The following is a 20,748-nucleotide window of genomic DNA, read 5'->3' as shown; positions in this document are numbered from 1 at the left end:
TGAAATATATGAGTTTGTATGTAATGTATGAATATAATATACAAGTTTCACTTTTTAAATGGAATTACTGAAATCAATCTACTTTTTCATGATATTCTAATTTTATGACCAGCACCTGTACATTTCTTTTGCCTGCATAATGTGAAAATAGTAACATCATTATGAATATATGAATAAAGGTTTATTAAAAGTTATTTAATAACAAAATGATCTGATTTATGTTATCCTAACCGCTGCAGAAGCTTCTTAACATTCACCAAAGAGCATTTGCTGGAAGTTTTATAGCAGTTTTTGAAAAATATGTAGAAATCATGCCAATTTTTGTGACAGGGGACAACTTTTCACTTTGTTCGATGAAAATCCGGCACATATTTATCACCAGGTTTAGAATTTTAAAATGCTGCAAATGCTGCAACTTTCCTATTTTTTCCCCCAACCCCGAAGCCGGATTTTGGTGTCATTTAAAAGTTTTAACATAAACCTAGTTAGAAACGTTTGTCAGCAATTCTACTTAACCTGAGCCTTTTAAATAGTCCTTCAAAACACTTTATAATGATATTTTTTCCACCCGTTTACATACACAAACCACTGCATCAGCATGCAATATATTTGGACTTTAAAGATACAGCAGTTTGTTATTCTTACACTAATAAATATTTGGGGGGCCAATGTGAGGGCGAACATTGTCTTGCCTAAAGACACTCCGGCGGGCTGTAGAGGTGAGGATTAAATCCCTGTTCTTCTATGACTGAACTGCTGCTGTGGTATAATTTAGCCAGTTCAGAAATCACTGAACCAATTTGACACTTTTGGGACAAATCTAAGGAAGATAAAAAATGTTTGGGGTCATTAATGGGGCTTTACAAATTTTAATATTGTGTATACTTACTGACATTTGGCAGATTTCCTTCCTACAAGTGGAGGAAGCTTCATAAAAAGGCTGACTAAATAAAGTGCGATCGGTGCCGATTTGACGTGTTTAAATCTCGTATCTTTGCAGTTTGCTCCATGCCAGTCCAGATGCTGTGCAGTGAATAGCAGAGCTCTGTATTCCACTGTTAGCAATCCCGAAGAAAAGGTAAAGTAGAACTATTTGTCTTTTTCTTTCTTCCAGTCTGACCGGAACAATTGAGCTACATTGTACCTCCTTGTGAAAATGAAAACCCTTTTTTCACAGATCAGTCAAGCTTTCTGGAGACAAACTTTATCATTGCCATCTCTTTACCGCTTTTGGTTTTATATGCAAAGCAAACAAAAGGTGGCTCTGTGGTTTAATCCGTGCGCTCTCCCAACAAGAATCACATCATGCTTTCACAGTGTGGCGGCAGGTTCGAGCCCCTCTTTGAACCGCTATCAGCCGTTCACACGTGAACCTGTTTCGACCATGTGTGATCTGTGTTGTCCGTCGTAGACAAACTCTTTCCCTGTGGAAGAATCGTAGGGACACTTTTGGTCGCTTGCATTGCGACAAGATCACAGACAGCCAGTTGAATTCATTCAGAACCAAAGACGACCTCTGACAGCAGTTTCCTTTGCTCTTATCAGAGTTCAAAACTAAAAGTAAGAGCAAGGAAACATACAGTCCAGCATCTTTATAAATCTGACATTGTCCAGTGTGACTCTTTACTGTCGAGATGAGCTGGTTACGGCTCTATACATCCACACAGCAAGCGTGAAGGCCCACAAAGTCAGGACTGTAATAGTCGTGTTAAGAGCCACATATTAGGCACGCTCACTTGTTGACTTTTCCCTCCACAGACCTTTGAGAAGATCCTTATCGCCAACAGAGGAGAAATTGCTTGCAGGGTAAGACTTCCCACTCGCTGACTCTTACTATTACTGTTGAAGAATCTGTTCATCTCTGAAACTTGAGCTCACTCTTCGTCGTAGAGGTGCATGATCTCTGAGGCTCGCTTGTTATTGTTTTCATGCATAAATAGTGCAGTGACACCATAAACTATCAGAGTTAATTTTGTGTTCTTTATTTCCCCTCTCAGGTGATGAAAACATGTAGGAAGATGGGCATCCAGACTGTTGCTGTGCACAGCGATGTTGACTCCAGCGCTGTGAGTCCTCAGCTGCATTTGCCAAAAAAAAACAATTTTGTGGACTGCAAATTAGTCCAAAGTTTTCAAAAATGCATTTTACTGAAAAAAAAAAATACCCATGAAGCAAAGGAGGTTTCATCTCCGAGTCGATTTGCTGGGCTGAGTTGATCGGCATCAAAATGAACTTGTTTTGAAATATGACTCCTATAAACCTTTTAGCATTGAAAGTGACTTTATTCATATCATTTAGTTTCTTTTTCATTAGGATTTAATGCCTCTGATTCTTCTGCGTTCACAAATCCAAAATAAAATCCTAAACTTTGATATCTGAAATGCACTAGTCGGCGAAACTCCACCTTTAGGATTCAGATGGACATGAATTTTATACTGATTTTAAACATTTAGGTGACCAAGGAAGCACCTGTATCTGAAATTAAATCAACATACTGCCAAATTAGATATGGTCTGCTTTTTACTGGATATGTAACAGACTGAATCATGGTTAAAAAAAAAAAACAAATGGCTCAACTCTAATGTCTTCTTTTACCTTGATTTTTATATGAGGCTCATACTCAACAGATGCCATGACAACACTCCTCACACACTGACAAGTCAAAGGTTGACTATCTCAGACAGTAAGATTTAGGAAGGGTAAATAAACGCCTATAAAAAATGAGTGGGAGAGAGGTTTTTTTTTTTAAATCTCAGCATGATTACATTGATGTATTACATCCAAATAGAATGATTTTGAGTTACAACTTTACTCTGTGTGTGTCAAGGTTCATGTAAAAATGGCAGACGAAGCAGTCTGTGTTGGCCCCGCCCCCACCAATAAGAGCTACCTGAATATGGACGCCATCATGGATGCCATCAGACGGACTGGAGCTCAAGCTGTGAGGAGTTACTGTAACTTTTATTACATTTTGTGATGTTTTTTGCGCGCCGGATGTGTCTCTATTCATAAAAGTCTGTGCACAGTTCAATAATCAATTAAGACTATTACGTATAAACTTTTATATTTCATTTTACTAAATGTCAAAGCTGTAGTTTTGCTTAGACGGGATTTTAAATGGGTACTTTGTTCTTCTTTAAGGTCCATCCTGGATATGGGTTTCTTTCTGAAAATAAAGAGTTTGCAAAGCGCCTCGTGAGTAACACATAAAGACTTTCATACTCATTTTAAGCCTACATTTACATGCTCTTGCACTTGTTTCTCCTACAATTAAACCTTTCATAAAGTATTTAAAGCTGTATTTTAGTTTATATTTGACCTGCATCGTGTTCAGTCATAAGGGAAAAAGAAAGTCCATCATCTTTCATTTCTGGGCGTTTACATATATTAAAAATGAGAGGGAAAGTATCTTCCAGATGCTGCTGATTATATCTGTTTATTAACTGATCATCATCACTGTGAGCACCTCTATTAAAGCAGGAGCAGACAGCTGTGTTAACACAATGCCAGGGAGGAAAGACATCAGCAATTGTTGCCGTTTACCAACCCATAATTGAAAACCGGTGGACTTTCTTGTTCTCATGACTGCATCTGTACTTATGAGACACAGATGCAGAACAAAGGAGCTTTGTCTCTCATTGGTTGCTGTAAATATCACGGTTTTATCATTTTGTTGCCAGGCTGCAGAGGGAGTGACATTCATCGGCCCTGACACTCATGCCATCCAGGCGATGGGGGATAAAATAGAGAGCAAGCTGATTGCTAAGGCTGCTAAGGTCAACACTATCCCAGGATTCGATGGGGTTGTCAAGGTACAGACGCACGTACACAGCAGTGCATTAAAGTGACAACATGTGAACGTAGTTCTGAAAAGAAAACTGTTTCATGATTCTGTCAGTGGTTCTGTGGTCACAGGTAAACCTTTCATTGGGTTATAAATGGCTGAGAGTAATTATTTGTATAATTACTAGAAGAGAACTTGGGAAGTAAAGTTTGTTATTTAACTACTTTTTCTATGGCCAAACAAAAGCAATTAAACAATATATCTAAATTTGAAATTGCAACTTATTTAGGAATTTCTTCATTTACAGTCCATAATACTGAACAACTCAGATGGATAGTACTGGGCAAAAGTCTTGAGTCATCCTTCATCTCTTTTTACTTTGCTTCCAATTAGCCGGAGCTAACAATCTTTTATCATTGTTTTTGATTAATACTTTTTTTTTCAACCTTTTTGAAGGCCTTTAAAAGTGCTGCTTTGGACATTTGCTGCTTTGTAACTCATTTTAGTCCAGTTATTTTCAAACAGTTTATTTTCCAAGGGATGAACCAGCAACATGTCAACACAGACAGTAACAGACAACCTAACAGAGATCAAGTCTTAAACTTGATCTTGAGGCTCTTTGTTGCCAGCAGCCTTCCACAGAGACACAATTGGTTCCCATTCCTTTAGCTGAATTGAATTCTCATAAAATAGTATTTTAGTACCAAGAAGATGATTCCTAAAGAGCTGTTAGCTAAAATAAACTTAGCATACAGTAAACAAATTATGCTCTGAAGTTTTTCTGGTCTTTGCTAGAATATTTTTTATTTCTTAAAGAAATGTCTTTCAGATACTGATGTTCATCTGATGTAGATAGTTTTTTTATGCCTGTCACTTCTTTTCTTTTGCCCTCCACTCAACCACTTTCCTCATTTTTAAGTACAAACTCCACAGTACGCTGGCACGGTCGTGGCACAAGGAACGGACTTAGTTGTAGAAAAAAAACAGGCAAAGTGCAAAAAAACCTCTGAAAACCTGGGGAACTACAGATCAAGAGTGCTTTAAAATATTCCAAATAAAAATAAAATAGAATATTCCAGAGTTGGACTCTTTGGAAACAAAGTATAAAATGAGGAGGGATGATATAAAACTATTACAGGGAAGTTCAGACGCAGGTTTGTGAGGAACTGAACTAAAGATGGAAAGCTGTAAGGTTCAACCCAAATATCTTTAGTTTACTATAAATAGATTACTGGTTTTCAATTTTGGATTGAATAATCTCCTAGAATTATCTTTAGAGTTTGAGAGAAAATAAAAAGGAGGACTTTGCAGCAGTTTGGTGTAATGTTTATTTAGCATGTGAACCTAATGGCATCTGTAACCAGATATTTAGGATTTTACTGCTGAAAGCATTCAACGAGTTAATGTAGAATTTGTGAAAACTAAATATTGTCTCACACTCTGAACAAAATGGATTCACAGAACAAGAGCACAAGAGCCGGTGCACATGAAAATAGTCAGGTATTACTAATAAAAAACAGACTTTAGGACCAAACCTATTACCAAGTTTTTAAAGTTTGGGCAAACACTTTCGGGTGGGGTCAAACCATGAGTAAACATTTATCATAAACTTTGTTTTGATTTATCATTGGTAACTATCACATGTTTTTGTATCAGACTGCAGAAGATGCTGTGAAGATTGCACAACAAATAGGTAAGAACTCAAGAAAGAAAGATAAACCACAGACAAAGAGCATTTTGAAAATTCCCTCAAAAATTTTCTTACTTGTTTATGTAACCCTTTAGACTGCACCAGAACTTTTCTTTTCTAGTTGTGTGTGCAGCACTTTATTGTTGTTACAAAAGGCCGTTTTTATTTGTGACCGTTTCAGGCTATCCAGTGATGATCAAAGCATCTGCAGGAGGAGGAGGGAAAGGGATGAGGATCGCCTGGAATGATGAGGAGACGAGGTATTATGCATCTTTATTTCTTTGTTAGATAATAGGTATCATTTTGTATAGAAAAAAAATGTAAACTGTCTTTCTAATGGATGAACCAGGGCATCATCCCCACCTGTTGGACTGGAGTGTAAAACTGAAGAAGCTTGAGTTAAACGCTGTGACTCAGCTAATCCAAAAAGACAATTAAAACAAATGGGTTTTGTGTTGTCAAGGTCCCATTTGACTTCTTACTCTCTGCTGGAAAGAATGTGTGTGTTTGCTGCAGTTAAAACAGCTGAAACCTTTGTGTTTGTGGGTACAAACACTCACAAATCTTCATTTTAAAATGTCCTTGAGCGCTACTATCCTGCATGTTTTACTTGTTTCCCTGCTCCAACACACCTATGTTGAATTAATGGGGGATTAAAAGGCTTCTGCAGAACATGAAGCGGTCATTTAATCATTGAATTGGGTTGTGTTGGAGCAGAGAAACAACTAAAACATGCGGAAAAGTGGCCCTCCAGGACCAGGATTGGACACAACTTGCATAAACCTTTTAGATTCAGGAGGAATGATGTAGATTTTGTCCTGATCTCTGAACACTGGACTAGATTTTTACCCTCCATAAGGATGCGAGAAAGTTTGCATAACTATTTTTTTAATTTTGTTGTGTAATAGGACAGTTATGGCTGCATCCTTATGGTATATTGGGTTTCGGGCCCCTAGCTATATGGCCATTTGTTCCCTGTACAACCATTGTGAGAGTTTGGTTCACATTGCTGATAATAGGTCAGACTTGTTTCCAATAAGTGTTGGATTATGTCAGGGTTGCCTTTTGTCTGTCACCGTTCTGTTCAGACCTTTGATGAACAGAAATTTGTACCAAGGGGCAAAGGCTCTCCAGTTTGGAGGGGCTTCTGATTTTTGTAGATCATGTCGTCCTGTTGGCCTCATCAAGCCGGGACGTGCAGCTAGCACCGGAACTGTTAGCAGTTGAGTGTAAACCAACTGAGACAAAGATCAGCACCTCCAAGTCTGAAACCGTGGTCCTCGGATGCAAAAAAAAGATGGATTGCCAAGTTTGGGGTTGGGAATGAGCCACTGCACCAAGTGGAGGAGTGTCTCACGGTTTTGTTTACAATTCGGGCTAGACTGGAGCAGGGGAATGATGGGTGGATTGGGATGGTGTTTGAAGTGATGCAGGCACTGGACTCGTCTATTGTGATGAAGACAGAGCTGAGCTGAAAAGCAAAGTTCTCAGTTTATCTACGTTCCAACTCTCACCTTTTGTCACGAGCTCTGGGTGAGGACCAAAAGAATGAGAGTAAAAGTGGCTGAAATGAACTGGGATAGGGTGAGGTGCTCAGCGTTGAGTTGCTGCTGCTCCTCCTCACAGCTTTCCTGGGAACACCTTGGAGTTCCTCTGGAGGCACTGGATGGAGGTGGTAGCTGGGCAAAGGGATGTCTGGGGTTCTCTGCATAAGCTGTTGCTTCACAATCCTGTCTCAGAGAAGCAGCAACGAAAGGAAAACTATAGTTAAATTGTATGTTTTCTTTCAGGGAAGGTTTCCGTTTCTCTTCCCAAGAAGCAGCATCCAGTTTTGGAGACGATCGGCTGTTAATTGAGAAGTACATAGACAACCCCAGACACATAGAGATTCAGGTAGGCCATCGTTACTCACACCTGTCAAATGATTTCCAGATCAGGATGTGTAGGAAACCAGTGAAGCAGAAAACCTAATCTTTGTTGTTTCAAATGAAATCTTCTCTGATCATCCCATCTACAAAAGATTGTCAACAATTTAAGAATCACATCTCAACATTGAAACAGTTTCAGGCTTTCATCCACTGCTGTATTTTTGTTTTAAGATTTAGTGTTTTAGAGTTCTCTCCAGTCCTCTGGGCACAATGTCCTGCAAGTTTGATCTCCCCTTGTTAAACAGAGGACAAGACCAACCAACTTTACTATACGGCTCATTTTTAATGATATCTCCTCATCACTCTGCCCACAAATGCCAATTAAACACTTTGCTGATAAGAAAGAGCAAAAGAAAGCTAGGCATGGTATGGCAACTCTGTAGCTTATCAAACAAGATAAAAAATATTGTTTATGTCTTCAGAATCTGTTTCTATTTATTAAGACACAAAGAATAAAACACAATCTGTTGTAGGTGTTGGCTGACAAACATGGTAATGCTCTGTGGCTTAATGAGAGGGAGTGCTCCATCCAGAGGAGGAACCAGAAGGTTGTGGAGGAAGCTCCCAGGTATGTGAGATGCAGTCGTTTTTTGTTTTATTTTATTTTTGAAGTCCATGACTGCTGGTTCAGACAGGGCACTGTGGTTACTCAGCAGTGCTTCAATGTATGGTTTTAAAAAGAACATCTGTACTATAACTAAAGTTACTGAACATTTATGTGTTTCTTTCTTCTGTTGTTCTATTGAAATTCACCTAAGACATCAGCCTGACTGTTTGCGTTGTTTTTTGTTTTTTTTTATACAGTACTTTTCTTGATCCAGACACACGGCGGGCCATGGGGGAGCAGGCAGTGCAGCTGGCCAAAGCTGTGAAATACTCCTCTGCCGGCACAGTGGAGTTTCTGGTGGATTCTAAGAAAAACTTCTACTTCCTGGAAATGAACACACGCCTTCAGGTGGGTGCGGAAGGTTTATCCAGGTTGAGACTGGTACTTTGGTTTCAGGGGGGATGTAGGTTCAGGTCAGGGTTAAAGTTACACTCTAAGTTTTAGTTGTGATGCCTAAGGTTAGAGTAAGGGGCTACAAAGTGTTTTATATGAATGAATATGCTCAGTTTTTCAACCATTTCTATTTATGTTTATCTTTTTCAGTGCCTAACATTAAATGATCTTTGTGAGCTCTTCATTGAGTTTATTGAAGTTCAGCAAAATTGAAACAGGTCTGCTTTGGGAGAGACTTACTATGAGAAGAAAAAGCTTGATTTAACTCTTACTTTGTGCAGAATATAACATATTAAAAAGCTTTCCAATCAAAAGGAAACAAATTCTCACACACCCTTTTCACCAATACTTTGAGTTCTTAAACATTTGACATGGCAGTCACAAAGGCATATCAATGAAAAAATCATTTTGAACTATGAATGTATGCATATATTGATAGTAGAAGTTATATGTGACATTTTGGAAATCCACAATAGCAATTAATATTTTCTTATACAGCATTTGAGTTGGGGTAATTTGTTCCTTTAATTTAGTGATTGGACACAGAACAAAAGGTGTACCGTTATCACCCAGCAGGAATGGTCTGACTGGGAGGTTATTTTGACCACATGCAGATCAGAGATGGGAATGTGAATGATTAAATTTACAAGGACCTGACGCATCTACAACAGGCACCAGAGGGCATCGGTGGTTGCATCGCAAGTTGGGGTAGTGTTATCAGGTAGTTGAATTGGACGCCTTGTAGACTCATTAGAGAACATTACAAGCACTTGATGAAGTTCGGTAGGGGTTGCGTTGTGGGTTTGCATGAGGCTGGTGGTCGTATCGCTCCATTGCTCGGCATGTGGGGCGTACAGATGTGAACCAGTGGTTCCAACGTGAGGGCACCCACACATGTAGTGAAGGTTCCAGTCATCCAAGAGAGACCACACCAAAGCAGGGTTATCATATTGTATTTAAAGCCCCATGACATCTGACACAGGCATTGGACGCTTCACAACATCCTGTGCTGTCCTGCATTGGGTCTCAACAGCTGGCATCAGCCGGACTACAGGTTTACTGCTACATGTGTCAGCTGCCTTTAACACCGGAACAGAAACAAACAGATGTGCAGGTTTTATATATCTTTTTGCCTCTTTTGCATGTGGCAATTACATACACTGACTGTATCATTCTTTTTGTGTGGAGTCTTTGATTCTGAGACATCTGTTTGGAGTGGTGCTGTACTGAGAGTCATGAACTGATGCTGAATGGTGTCGTATCATATTCAGTGATGAATCTCTGTTCTGCATTTGCACTGATGACCATTGTGTGATTGAACGGCAGCGCTGAGGCGAGAGGACCAAACCTGCCAATGTGGTGGAGGGCTGTGTGTTACATCTGGTCAGCTCTGCTAGGGATTCAGGGGACCCTGGTGGCACAGTGCTACATCAATTACATTCTCTGTTTGCATGTCTTACCACTCCTGACAGTGCTCAACCACGCACACTCTTTTCATTCCACACAAACAGAACTTGTTTTTTGTTTTGTTTTTTCTGTTTAAATTTGAACCCTAGGTGGAGCATCCAATCACTGAGTGCATTACTGGCCTGGATTTAGTGGAGCAGATGATCAGGGTTGCCAAGGGTTACCAGCTGCAGCACGCACAGAAAGACATCCCAATAAACGGCTGGGCCATCGAGAGTCGCGTCTATGCAGAGGTTTGTGAGTGCGCGATGGCTCGTACGGCATCTGAGAGGATTTGTGACAAAAAGCAAAGCAGCAGAAAAAAAACTCCAGATTAATGCACTTATTGAACACAATGACCAATAAATTGGTCCAGAACCAACAATTTGGGGGTCGTTTGGAGAGATTAGCTAAAATGAGTGAAAGTTCTTACAAGCTCCTTGTCTTACTCCTGTAGTCTTAGTGGGACGTTTTAGTGTTATTTATGCAATCTTATCTACTTTTAGGTAATTATAATTCAAATGTAGAGGAATGCAGTCACAAAAGTTTGGACAGAAACATTGTTTTACATCATTCTTCTTTTAATGACAGAAATGCATATAGAGAAATAGTTGTCATTTATCTGTTTTATATCAATGATGGACTCCTTTTCTTTTGTTCAGTGATGAATTCAAGTCATGTTTTCATCAGATCCCGGCTGATGTCATCAAGCTGTAAACTAATTAAATTTTAATTTACTTATACTTTTTGATACAACTAACTCCTATGTTTTCCTATTATCTCTAATTTTATCATTTAATTCTTGTTGCTTTCATGTCTCAGAAGGAACCAGGTGTTAAATTTTTAGCTTAAATCTGAACGTTTTATCTTCTGTGATGAACTTCAGATCTCTCCAACAATTCGGGGCTTTACATTGTGACCATTTAGAAACATCCTGGAGTGATTTTTGAGGCCTTGCAACTACATTTAATAACTAGAAGCACCAACACAACTCTGTATCAATATCAGAAAAAGACCATTAAATGGACCGAACTTAGTACAAGTACTAAGTAGAATAAATTTAAACCATTAAGAAGTTGTTGTACTCACTCTGCTGGTAACAAGTTTTTCATAGTTTGTCGTCGTTGTCTTTCTTGTTAGGATCCTTACAAGTCTTTTGGTCTTCCCTCCATTGGACGGTTGTCCCAGTACCACGAGCCGCTTGACCTCAGCGATGTAAGTGTGTGTGTTAGAGGGAGATTCAGAAAGTCTTCTGAAAGTCTTACGTTTTGGCAAAATGAACATGACATACTTCTAAATGGCATCAGAACAAACAGTCAAAGGAATGTTTCAGCCTATTTAAGTTAAAAAGCACTCTCTTTTGTGAACTGGTAGGAAGACTGTGTGAACCTTGTGTTAATGTTCCTCAAGAGTCAATACTATTATCCTGATTTTTATGCATTTCAAGCTGTTCAGATGGCTCAAGGGGCCATTTCTATGTTTAACCTGTCAATTTGAACCCCACCCACTCAGGTCCGTGTGGACAGTGGCATCGAGGAAGGAAGTGACATCAGTATCTACTACGATCCCATGATCTCTAAGGTGAGCGAGATGATAAATAGAGAATTGACTTTTACTTTTGTTTATTTTAACTTAAATGTACTTTGGTAATGGCAAGAAACTAGATTTTGGGATATCTGATTTTATTCTGTCTGTTCTGCATTCATTTTGATCTGGTTTGTTTTTAGTTGGTGACCTACGGAGCTACACGAGCCGAAGCTCTTGCCAGGATGGAGGATGCTCTGGATAATTATGTGATCAGAGGTAGATCAGCAGAGACTTGCAGTGAACTTCAGGACGACACGCGGCCATTTTAGGTTTTCTCTCTACAAAGCAGTTTGGGCTCCTTCTCCTCAGGTGTAACCCACAACATTCCGCTTCTGCGGGAAATCATCACCCATCCTCGGTTTGTCTCCGGCGACATCAGCACCAACTTCCTGCCTGAGGTTTACCCCGATGGCTTTAAGGGTCACCAGCTGGACGCAGGCGAACGCAGGGAGCTGCTGGCCTCAGCAGCAGCGCTCTACATCACTTCTCAGCTCCGCTCACAGAAGATCCTGGGCAACCTGAGGTAAAGATGCCCCGCTGGCGTCGGGCTGGCGTCGGGCTGGCGTCCTCACCGCACGGCCTGTTTTTCAATCAACCATCGGCTGAAGGTGGCTGCTGCTGATGTCATGAAGTTGTGTTGCAGGGTGTCTCTGGCTCATGTGGAGTGTAGCTGCTGGCAGCTGTGTGTGGAGCTGGGAGACGGACACCATGATGTGGACATTACCAAAGCAGGAAACACTTACACTGTGAGCTTTCATTTCATTTCCTAAAGTGCAAAGTCAGATTTTTAAATATTTTTTTGTACAGTATATTAGATTTGTTCATACAGATTTATTTTCTTGTAGAAAAAATTCACATTTAACTAGATTTGGTCCCTTTTTTTTACGGTTCAAAATGTATTTTGTAAAAATATTCACACATTTTGTCCCATTCTTTGGTATGAAATGAAACAAAATTGATAACTCCAAGTTAAAGCAGTGCGCTGAAGATGATGTAACAGAATTAAATATCAATAATAATAACATTATGGGATGGAATATGCTCGTGTCTGCAGGTGGAGGTGGATGGAGAGAAAGTTGAAGTGAGTGGACAGTGGAACCTGGCGTCCCCTCTGCTGCCGCTAACTATCAATGGGACAGAGAAGATGCTGCAGGTAATAAATACATCCGGGCTGTTATAAGAGCTGATAAATGCGACCAGATCAAAAACAAAAATGAGTTTAAAAAATCTTTTGTCTTTTTGTTTAGTGTCTGTCCAGAGAGGCTTCAGGCCTGATTGTTCTGCAGTACATGGGCACATTGGTAAGACTGGAGGTTTACACTCAGGCTTTATGCTGTTTACTGTTGATCTGATTTATATATTGACACTTCACTCCCAGCTCACAAATCAGGAACAGGAAATGATTCACTGAGTTCAGTTTCATATCATTAAAACATGACTAACAACAACTAACTAAACCTAATTAGATGTTAGATTACACATGGCAGCTTTCATCAAATGCACAGGAATTTTCCTAGTGCCTCATAGTAAATGCTGTAATCCAACAAATCAAACAGTTTTTTTACATTATAGTGTACCTTCACTGAAACCTGTAGGTTGCTTCTGTCTTGTTTTAACTATTTGAGCCAGCTGCACTGTAACTTTGTGTCAGCCATGTCTTTATTTCTGCTTTTAAGGCTCTAACGTTATGTTGACACCACTCTGGATATTTGTTTAAAGACACATTTACTTCCAAGTTTATATTCAGTACAGCTGAAATACCCATGCACACCACTAGATGGCGAAAACATCCACATTAATGTCCCTAAATATAGAGAAAAACTTTTCTTAGCTTGGTTTAAGGTTTTTCCACAGCAGTTGTAGCTTGATGATGGTGACCATGCACAAATTGGACTACGTTTTGGTCCTATTTCCACATAACATCAAAAACAGTTTTTAAAAATCTCAATTTTTCTCACAGAAGTCTCCCTTTGTGCGTGTTGAGTAGACACGGCCTAAAGATAGTGAAAAACGTCAATTTGATTTTTTTTTTCAAACAGGCATGGAGTATACGGGCAAATATTACCTAAGGGAGAGAAAATAATAAAAACATGAAAATGTATAAATATGAGTAATAAGCAAAATGTACTAATATTTAGATTTAGTTTATATGTCCAAAACTTGGATTACATATATATTGAAACCTGGATCTAGTACACATATATTTGTATGCATGTATAAACAATACGTATCTCTATGATTTTCGTGTTGTTGTTTCTACAGTTTAAGGTTCGCGTGTTGTCCAAGCGGGCTTCAGAGTTGAACTCCTACATGCCGGAGAAAGTTGCAGAAGACACCAGCAGCATCCTGCGATCTCCCATGCCAGGGACGGTCGTGGCTGTGTCCGTAAAGCCTGGGGATACGGTAATGTATCCGAACAAACCTGCTGTAGTTCTTCATTTCTGCCTCGCAGGGTTTAATTTCTAGGTGAAGAACATTCCAGGTAAAAGCCAGTAGTTCTGCCACGTTATCATCAAACTTAGTATGTATGTAAGATTAACACCTCACATATATGTTCCAGTGTTGAGAGCAGTATAAAAATCTTTAGTCAGTTATTGTTGTGTTTTTAAAGAAGCAGGTTTATGGGTGGCTTGTGTTAGCTTTTTATGTCTCCCTCACCATGTAGCTCATGTGCTGTAATACAGACATTTATTCAGCACAGAATCCATTCTGCTCTGAATAAATTAGCCACATAATGAGTTTAAAACAGAAGTGAGACAGATCCTGGGGATATAAACAGGCTGTGAAGTTCTATATATATATATATATATATTTTTTTTTTTTTTCATTAACCACATCTGCTTTCTTGTACAAAAAAAAATGTTTTTAAGTTTACCTCTGGCTCAGCCACTGATCTGGTGCCCTCTGGTCATGTGGCTGCAGGTTGCAGAAGGTCAGGAGATCTGTGTGATTGAAGCCATGAAGATGCAGAACAGTTTAACGGCTGTCAGACAAGCAAAGGTAACCGGATGAAATATGTCACTTCTTATTAACTGTAACTAATAATGTCTGGTTAATAGATGTCAGTGTGTGTTGGGATGAATGCTTATCTACCCACCCACCCCATATGAAGAAGCTGATATTTGCAGTTTGGGAGCAAATTTATATTTTACAGAAACATTAGAATATATCAGTTTTGATTATCCGCAGCAGATCGTTACTCCTCTTTGTCCCAGATTGAACCTCATTCTCTGACCTTTATTTAAACTGTAGGCATTATACTGTGTGTCAGTATAGGTTTATTTATAACCTCCAGACTACCAGCAGTTCCAATTTGTCGTCTGTGGAGGACATTTGAAAAGCTGAATACCTCCCACCCACTGCATACTCCTGATTTAACTCCTTTTGCTTCTACAGAGGACATTTAGGGCTTTTCAGTGATACTAAATGTGAAGAGGTGAGGCTGATTACCCTACAAAGACAGAGGAATTAAAAAAAAAAATTAGGATTGGACCTTTTTCCTCTGGTAGTCAGGAGTGTAAAGTATGTGTAAAACCTCATAAGTTAGATTGATAAAATCATAAAGCTAATCCTGTAGCAAACAGGAAGTGAGGCCAAGACAACGCGTTGCACAAGTATTCCATCAAAACTCATGAACTGGGCAGGGAGGGCGTTAACCAGAGAAACATCCAGGAGGCCAAAGATAACCCTGATGGAGCTGGGCAGCTTTTCAGCAGAGAGGGGAGGAGCTGTCTGTCAGACCGCTATGAGCTGAACACAGCTGGACTTCATGATAGAGAGACAGAGGGAAACAAAAAGAGATTGACATTTGCTAAAAGGCAGATCAGAGATTTCCCCAAACATGTGGGCAAAGGTGCTGTGATCAGATGAGACTGTCACCTGCAGTGAAACATGGTGGTGGCAGCATCATGCTGAGGGGCTGCTTTCCATGAGCAGGAACTACACATTATTGATGAGTCTTTCCAGGAAGACAACGAGCCTAAACACACCGCTGAAGCAACGCCCCACTGGTTTAAGGAGGACCAGCTAAATGTCCTGGAATGGTCCGGTCAGAGCCCAGATCTCTGGTTTGATTTAAAGAAGCTTGTTTTACTAATAAAGCTGATGTTTGTCAAGTTTAAAAGAACTGCTGAAAAATCCCATCATTTGTCACAGAGGATTAATAATAATTAGAGTGTACGAGTTGCAAACCTTGTTTGTTTGTCCTGTTTTCTCCCAGGTTAAGTGTGTCCACTGTAAGCCCGGGGAGACGGTGGGGGAGGGAGACCTGCTGGTGGAGCTGGAATGAAACCCCAACTGCGAGCGTCAACGCGCGACTTCAGCTCCACGGGACTGAGGAGCTGCTCAAATCAACAGACTGAACTTTTCTTGACAGTTTTTAGGCATTTCAGCGACGGTGACTCAAAGCAAAGATGTATCAACAGTGCTGGACTGTGCTCTCCGCGTCTCAGACGCCCTAATGTGTCTTTGTCGTCTTTCTGTTCTGCTCTTTTAGTTTTATTAGGAAGTCCCTTCACAATCATTGGCAAAATACATATTTTGATTTTTTTTTTGGCACTTGCTCTTAGCCTTGGTTTAAAACACATCAGGTTTTCAGACGACTCATGGATCAGAACTGTTATTTGAGTAAAGAAAACAGGAAAAAAAGGGAGCATGTGTGCTCTTGAAGTAATTTTCTACCAGATCTACTTATCAAGGTTGAATAAGAAGGAAACTACCGTGGTCTGAAGTGCACAGGGACAGATTTACGATGGTTTCCATGTAGGTATCCGTAAACGGTTGTCAGGATTTGCTAAGGACCTGTCCAGGGTGTACTCTGTCTTTCACCCAACGACCACTGGAGATAGGCAGCAGCTCCCTGAGACCCTGAATACGATCGAGCAGGGAAAGAAAATGGATGGAGAGATATTTATGAAGGAGGTCTGGTTTAAAAAAAAAAAGAGAGCATTACCTCAGCTCTGCTTCATTTATATAGCACTTTTGAAAAACAGCAAACAAAAGTATATCCAGTTATGAGTCTCACGTGGTTGCCTCAGTTTATTAAAGATTCTGCACAGCTTCTTTTTTTTTTTTAAGTTCCCACCGCAGCAATTTAGTCAGACTGAGGTCTGGACTTAGACTGGATCATTACACACTTGTTTTGTTGTGGGTTAGCTGCTGTGTTTGGGATCACTGAGTCGTTTCATCATGACCCAGTTTGGACCGAACTTTACCCTTCTGACTGATGGCTTCACATCTGACTCCAGAACAATGGTTCTCCATACGTTTCAGAACCAGTATAACGTCAGAAACTCCTAAGCTGTCCATGTGCTGCCTGCCTGCTGTAATAGACCTTAAAACTCATGTCTGAGTAAAATAACCTAACCTCTAATCAAAGCGTACAGTTTAAGATGTAATGGTTCCTTGCTGAGAACGTAAAGTCCTGGCCTTTTTTCCCCCACAATTTAACACAAATTAAAGGGAAGTTATCAAATTTTCTTGCCGTTTTGCACCTTTTGTTGCTAGCACTCTCATTGGTAAATCATCGTCCACTACAGTTTCCTCAAGGGTTCCTAAAATGGTCTCCATTGCATTTTATTTTATTTCATTATTTAAGTGGTTTCCATTTGGTGGGAGTATTGTAATTTGTCTAAACTACTCATTTTTGGTGGGGGGGGATAGTTCCACTCTTTAGATTTGTATTCTAGTTCAGCTTATTTTCAGAATAAGCTGGTGCCAAATTTTTCTTCTGAGTACCATCGGTGGTACTTGTATCACAGTTTGAGAACCATGGCTCTAGAACTGACCTTCAACCCTTCCCAGACTGATGTGCAGCAACAGATGCATCTCAAAGGTTATTGCTGATGTCTTTCCTCCCTGACATTGTTTTAACACACACCTGTATGTTTCAGAGCAGCAAACGGCCCAAACTCCTGCTTTTTTTAGAGCCGGTCACACTCATGATGATCAGTTAATCAATACATTTGATCAGCAGCTCCTGGCTGCTACTTTCACTCTTAAATTGTATAGAAGCAGTAAGTTTTCCACAGTTTTTCCATCTTGGCTTTGTTTTTGTTTAATAAACGATGACCTGGTGGAATCAGTCGTGTGTTTTTGTACACTTCAGGTTTGAGTGGATTCATCTTTGAAACCGGTAAAAGACCTGATCCATTTATTTTGTCTCTACATATAAACCCCTAGAACTGAAAGAGGGTTGTTCGGGTTTCCATCCTTGTCATGCTATACCTCCACCCCCGCCACAAATAAGAGAATAAAAATGGATAATTTTGTGTTTTATTGTGAGACATGGAAATTTGAGGTGTCACAACTGCTGGTGTTTCTGGGACTGCAAGGGAGTGGAAAAATACATGTCCAAAGAAAAGCTCACCACCCCCCCAGAAATATCAATGAACTACTGCTGAAGACCCACCTCCAAAATGACACAAAAATGCTCGGCTTCTCAGAAGCAAAATGTAAGAAAATGAGACACGACTCAAGATTATTACAACATGTACTGAAGAGGTATCAGTCCTGTCTGTCGTCTGAGTGCAAAATTAACAAAACTAATAAAATATGAATATCTTTCCATCTTGTCGCTTATCTGTGGTGGGGTCGCAGAGGCAGCAGGTCCAGGAGGGAAACCCAGACACACCTCTCCCCAGCGACAGTCTCCAGCTCCTCCTGGGGGATCCCAAGGAGTTCCCAGGCCAGAGAGGATACAGAATCCCTCCAGGGAGAAATCTCACCCCCATTTTGTAGCAGTTGCTGTTTTATACCAACAGGAAACAAACAGATTTCCATTTCTCACCCATGTGCTTACCTCATGCACGTAGCTCCCCCTGACTCTACACAGGATCAAGCAGGTATAGAAGACGGACGGTGTCTTGAAAAGGTATTCACACATCTCCAACTTTTCCACGTTTTGTCATGTTCCAACCACAAACGTCAAACTGTTTTACTAGGATTTTGATGTGACAGACCAACACTAATTAAGAAAGGAAAAGAAACATGATACAAGGTTTTCTTTCGTTTCTTTGTTTACAAATAAAAATCTGAAAAGTGTGGCGTGCATTTCCATTCAGCTCCCTTTGACACCCTGAGCTAAAATTCAGGGCAACGTGTGTGCAGTTTCAACTCCGTATAAATCCAGCTGTTCGGTGAAGGCTTCAGACGATTGTTACAGAATCATGAAGACCAAGGAAACACACCAGACAGGTCGGGGATAAAGTCGAGAAGTTTTAAAGCAGGGTTAGGTTATAAAACAGTATCCCAGGCTTTGAACATCTCAGAAAGCTCTGAGCCATCATCTGAAAATGGTATGCAAGTATGGCACAACTGCAAACCTGATGTGTTTTCATACGCATTAAGAAATGTGACCCGTGCTGGCAAATTGAGTCACGATGAGAAGTTTTTCAATTTTAGAGATATCATCTTCTAATTCTCCATTTCAAAAGCTTCTAAATGATGCAGAGTTTGTTGAAATTTGACGATTTATCACCTGGCAACAAGCTGGTTTTGTCTACGAGTGCGCCGGTTTGAAAACTGGATTTTTATTGGTCTGGAATGATTTCATCTGGAAGTCCAGCCCTATATTTAAAAAGGCAAATCCCCAGGCTTCACAATGAGGCCAAACATTATACGAAGGGATTTCCTGGCACATGGTCAATTTAATAACATAATTATAAGACAAAGGATTATTTCTGAAGACATAACTATCAGAAAACTTTGATTTTAAGGTTGATTAGGACGATTTTTTGGCATTTTAGTTACTTGGATCACTAGTTGGTGTCTTTGTGGGCTCATTTTTACTTATGGCAAAAATCTAAATTGGCCTTTTTCCGAGGGTTCGACTTGGCGTGGGTTCAGAGTCTTTGCATTCGGCGGTCCTCGCCACTTTCAGCTCGCATCTTATAACCTCCTCGGCTGGGGTTCCAAGGGAGCCGGTTGGAGCTGAAGGTCAGAGGTCAGCAGACTGCAGGTCACTGATTGGCCAGAGAGCGACGTCAACCATGAGCGTCTCCTTCACAAGGAACCCACCATTTTAGAAACCTCACAACTGTAGCATTTGTTCTTGTTATTTACTTTTTTTAAAAATACAATCATTAAAATGGTAACAAGTAAACCAACACTGCAGTACTATGAGGAGGTGCAGACATTTTGGCTGATTTCAGAATTCAGAGGGACCCAAACCAATGGACTCCATTCACCGTCTCCGACCGGCGGAGGGCCTCGACTCGCCTACGGCATTTATGGAACCCGCGACCAAGGGTGGTGAGTGTTTTGTGACCGTTGGTGGCAAGATACTGGCCACCGTTTTATGACGACCCCGCCCACATCGAGACCGTGTAGAACCCAGTCTGGTCGAATTAGGACGAAGCGTGTCGCGCTGAGACTGGACAATGGAAAAGCGACTTCATTTCACTTCTGTTGCACTGCAGCCTGTGCTCATTGCGACTCATTTTGCTAGCACGGGGCGCATATTTTGTTCGTCTTTGCTGACAGCCGAGTAAAGATTGCTCCTCCTCCTGCAGCAAAAGGAGAAACGTCTCAAACTGCTGCAACCGCTTTGAAGAAAACACACAAACAGAGTGACCGAAGCTACAAAAGTACGACTTGGCAGAAAGACAAAGTGACCTGAAGCTACCGCTGCTACTCCAACCACCGGTGAGGGTCACTCACTCCTGGGTGGTTCTAATAAAGTTGAAAACAAGTTGGATCTATTGTTTGGCCTTCGACCATCGACCAATGCGAACAGCCGGATGTGAGAGCTGAGTTTGTTCTCCCTGATTGTTGTGTCTCCTGCAGGACAACAGACATACAGCTGCTGCCGATCCCATTTCAATAGTGTTCTGAGTTTGGTTTGATCAAAGAGGCCAAGCAGCTACTAAGTTAACAGCATTAGTCCAATAAGACCAGGTGTTTCACATTGCATGTTTGCCACATCTCCATGAATGTCTCTGTGGCTATATCGGCTGTGAATGAAACATTCTCCCGAGGCCCGTCATCTGCCGTCCACTGGGCCTTTTTTTTCCCTCCCCCATCATGTTTCACACCACGAGTAAACATAATCTCTCAGGCCTGTCCGGATCAGTCCTGCTCTCTAATGTGGAAGTCTCGAGTCCATTTGATCATCGTCTCCGGAGATCGATAGAGGAAGATCAGTTTGGAGTACAGCTCCTCCTCCAACTCCAGCTCTCCGGTTTCTCGCACCTTCAGAAAACACACAGGACGTGAGAGAATGGACAATCTGGAAGACTTCTAAGGACTAAACAGATCTGTGTACGTTTTCATATTTTGTTTATTAACAGTCATGGTCAAAAGGTAAGTGCATCGT

General features: G+C 40.6%; 2 protein-coding genes across 4 annotated transcripts in view; one reads left to right on the top strand and one right to left on the bottom strand.

Moving 5' to 3' along the window:
- pcca (propionyl-CoA carboxylase subunit alpha) overlaps nt 1-17,322 on the top strand; it is a 19,715-nt gene extending 2,393 nt beyond the window's left edge. The window contains exons 2-23 of the mRNA XM_017430364.3: nt 1,001-1,078; nt 1,759-1,806; nt 1,998-2,066; nt 2,828-2,941; nt 3,142-3,195; nt 3,681-3,812; nt 5,441-5,477; nt 5,656-5,734; nt 7,265-7,367; nt 7,876-7,970; nt 8,207-8,357; nt 9,959-10,102; nt 10,989-11,063; nt 11,361-11,429; nt 11,576-11,651; nt 11,745-11,958; nt 12,079-12,181; nt 12,490-12,588; nt 12,683-12,736; nt 13,698-13,838; nt 14,358-14,435; nt 15,655-17,322. Coding sequence (XP_017285853.1) covers nt 1,001-1,078; nt 1,759-1,806; nt 1,998-2,066; nt 2,828-2,941; nt 3,142-3,195; nt 3,681-3,812; nt 5,441-5,477; nt 5,656-5,734; nt 7,265-7,367; nt 7,876-7,970; nt 8,207-8,357; nt 9,959-10,102; nt 10,989-11,063; nt 11,361-11,429; nt 11,576-11,651; nt 11,745-11,958; nt 12,079-12,181; nt 12,490-12,588; nt 12,683-12,736; nt 13,698-13,838; nt 14,358-14,435; nt 15,655-15,723 — 2,082 coding nt within the window. The 3' untranslated portion in view covers nt 15,724-17,322. The remainder of the gene's footprint in view (nt 1-1,000; nt 1,079-1,758; nt 1,807-1,997; nt 2,067-2,827; nt 2,942-3,141; nt 3,196-3,680; nt 3,813-5,440; nt 5,478-5,655; nt 5,735-7,264; nt 7,368-7,875; nt 7,971-8,206; nt 8,358-9,958; nt 10,103-10,988; nt 11,064-11,360; nt 11,430-11,575; nt 11,652-11,744; nt 11,959-12,078; nt 12,182-12,489; nt 12,589-12,682; nt 12,737-13,697; nt 13,839-14,357; nt 14,436-15,654) is intronic.
- piezo1 (piezo-type mechanosensitive ion channel component 1) overlaps nt 17,093-20,748 on the bottom strand; it is a 64,587-nt gene continuing 60,931 nt past the window's right edge. For all 3 annotated transcript variants that reach the window (XM_017430352.3, XM_017430344.3, XM_017430335.3), the window contains exon 54: nt 17,093-20,624. In XM_017430352.3, coding sequence (XP_017285841.1) covers nt 20,502-20,624 — 123 coding nt within the window. In that variant the 3' untranslated portion in view covers nt 17,093-20,501. The remainder of the gene's footprint in view (nt 20,625-20,748) is intronic.

This window comes from Kryptolebias marmoratus, linkage group LG22 (assembly GCF_001649575.2).
Source record: "Kryptolebias marmoratus isolate JLee-2015 linkage group LG22, ASM164957v2, whole genome shotgun sequence".
NCBI lineage: Eukaryota > Metazoa > Chordata > Actinopteri > Cyprinodontiformes > Rivulidae > Kryptolebias > Kryptolebias marmoratus.
This window is presented reverse-complemented; position numbering and strand designations above follow the sequence as displayed.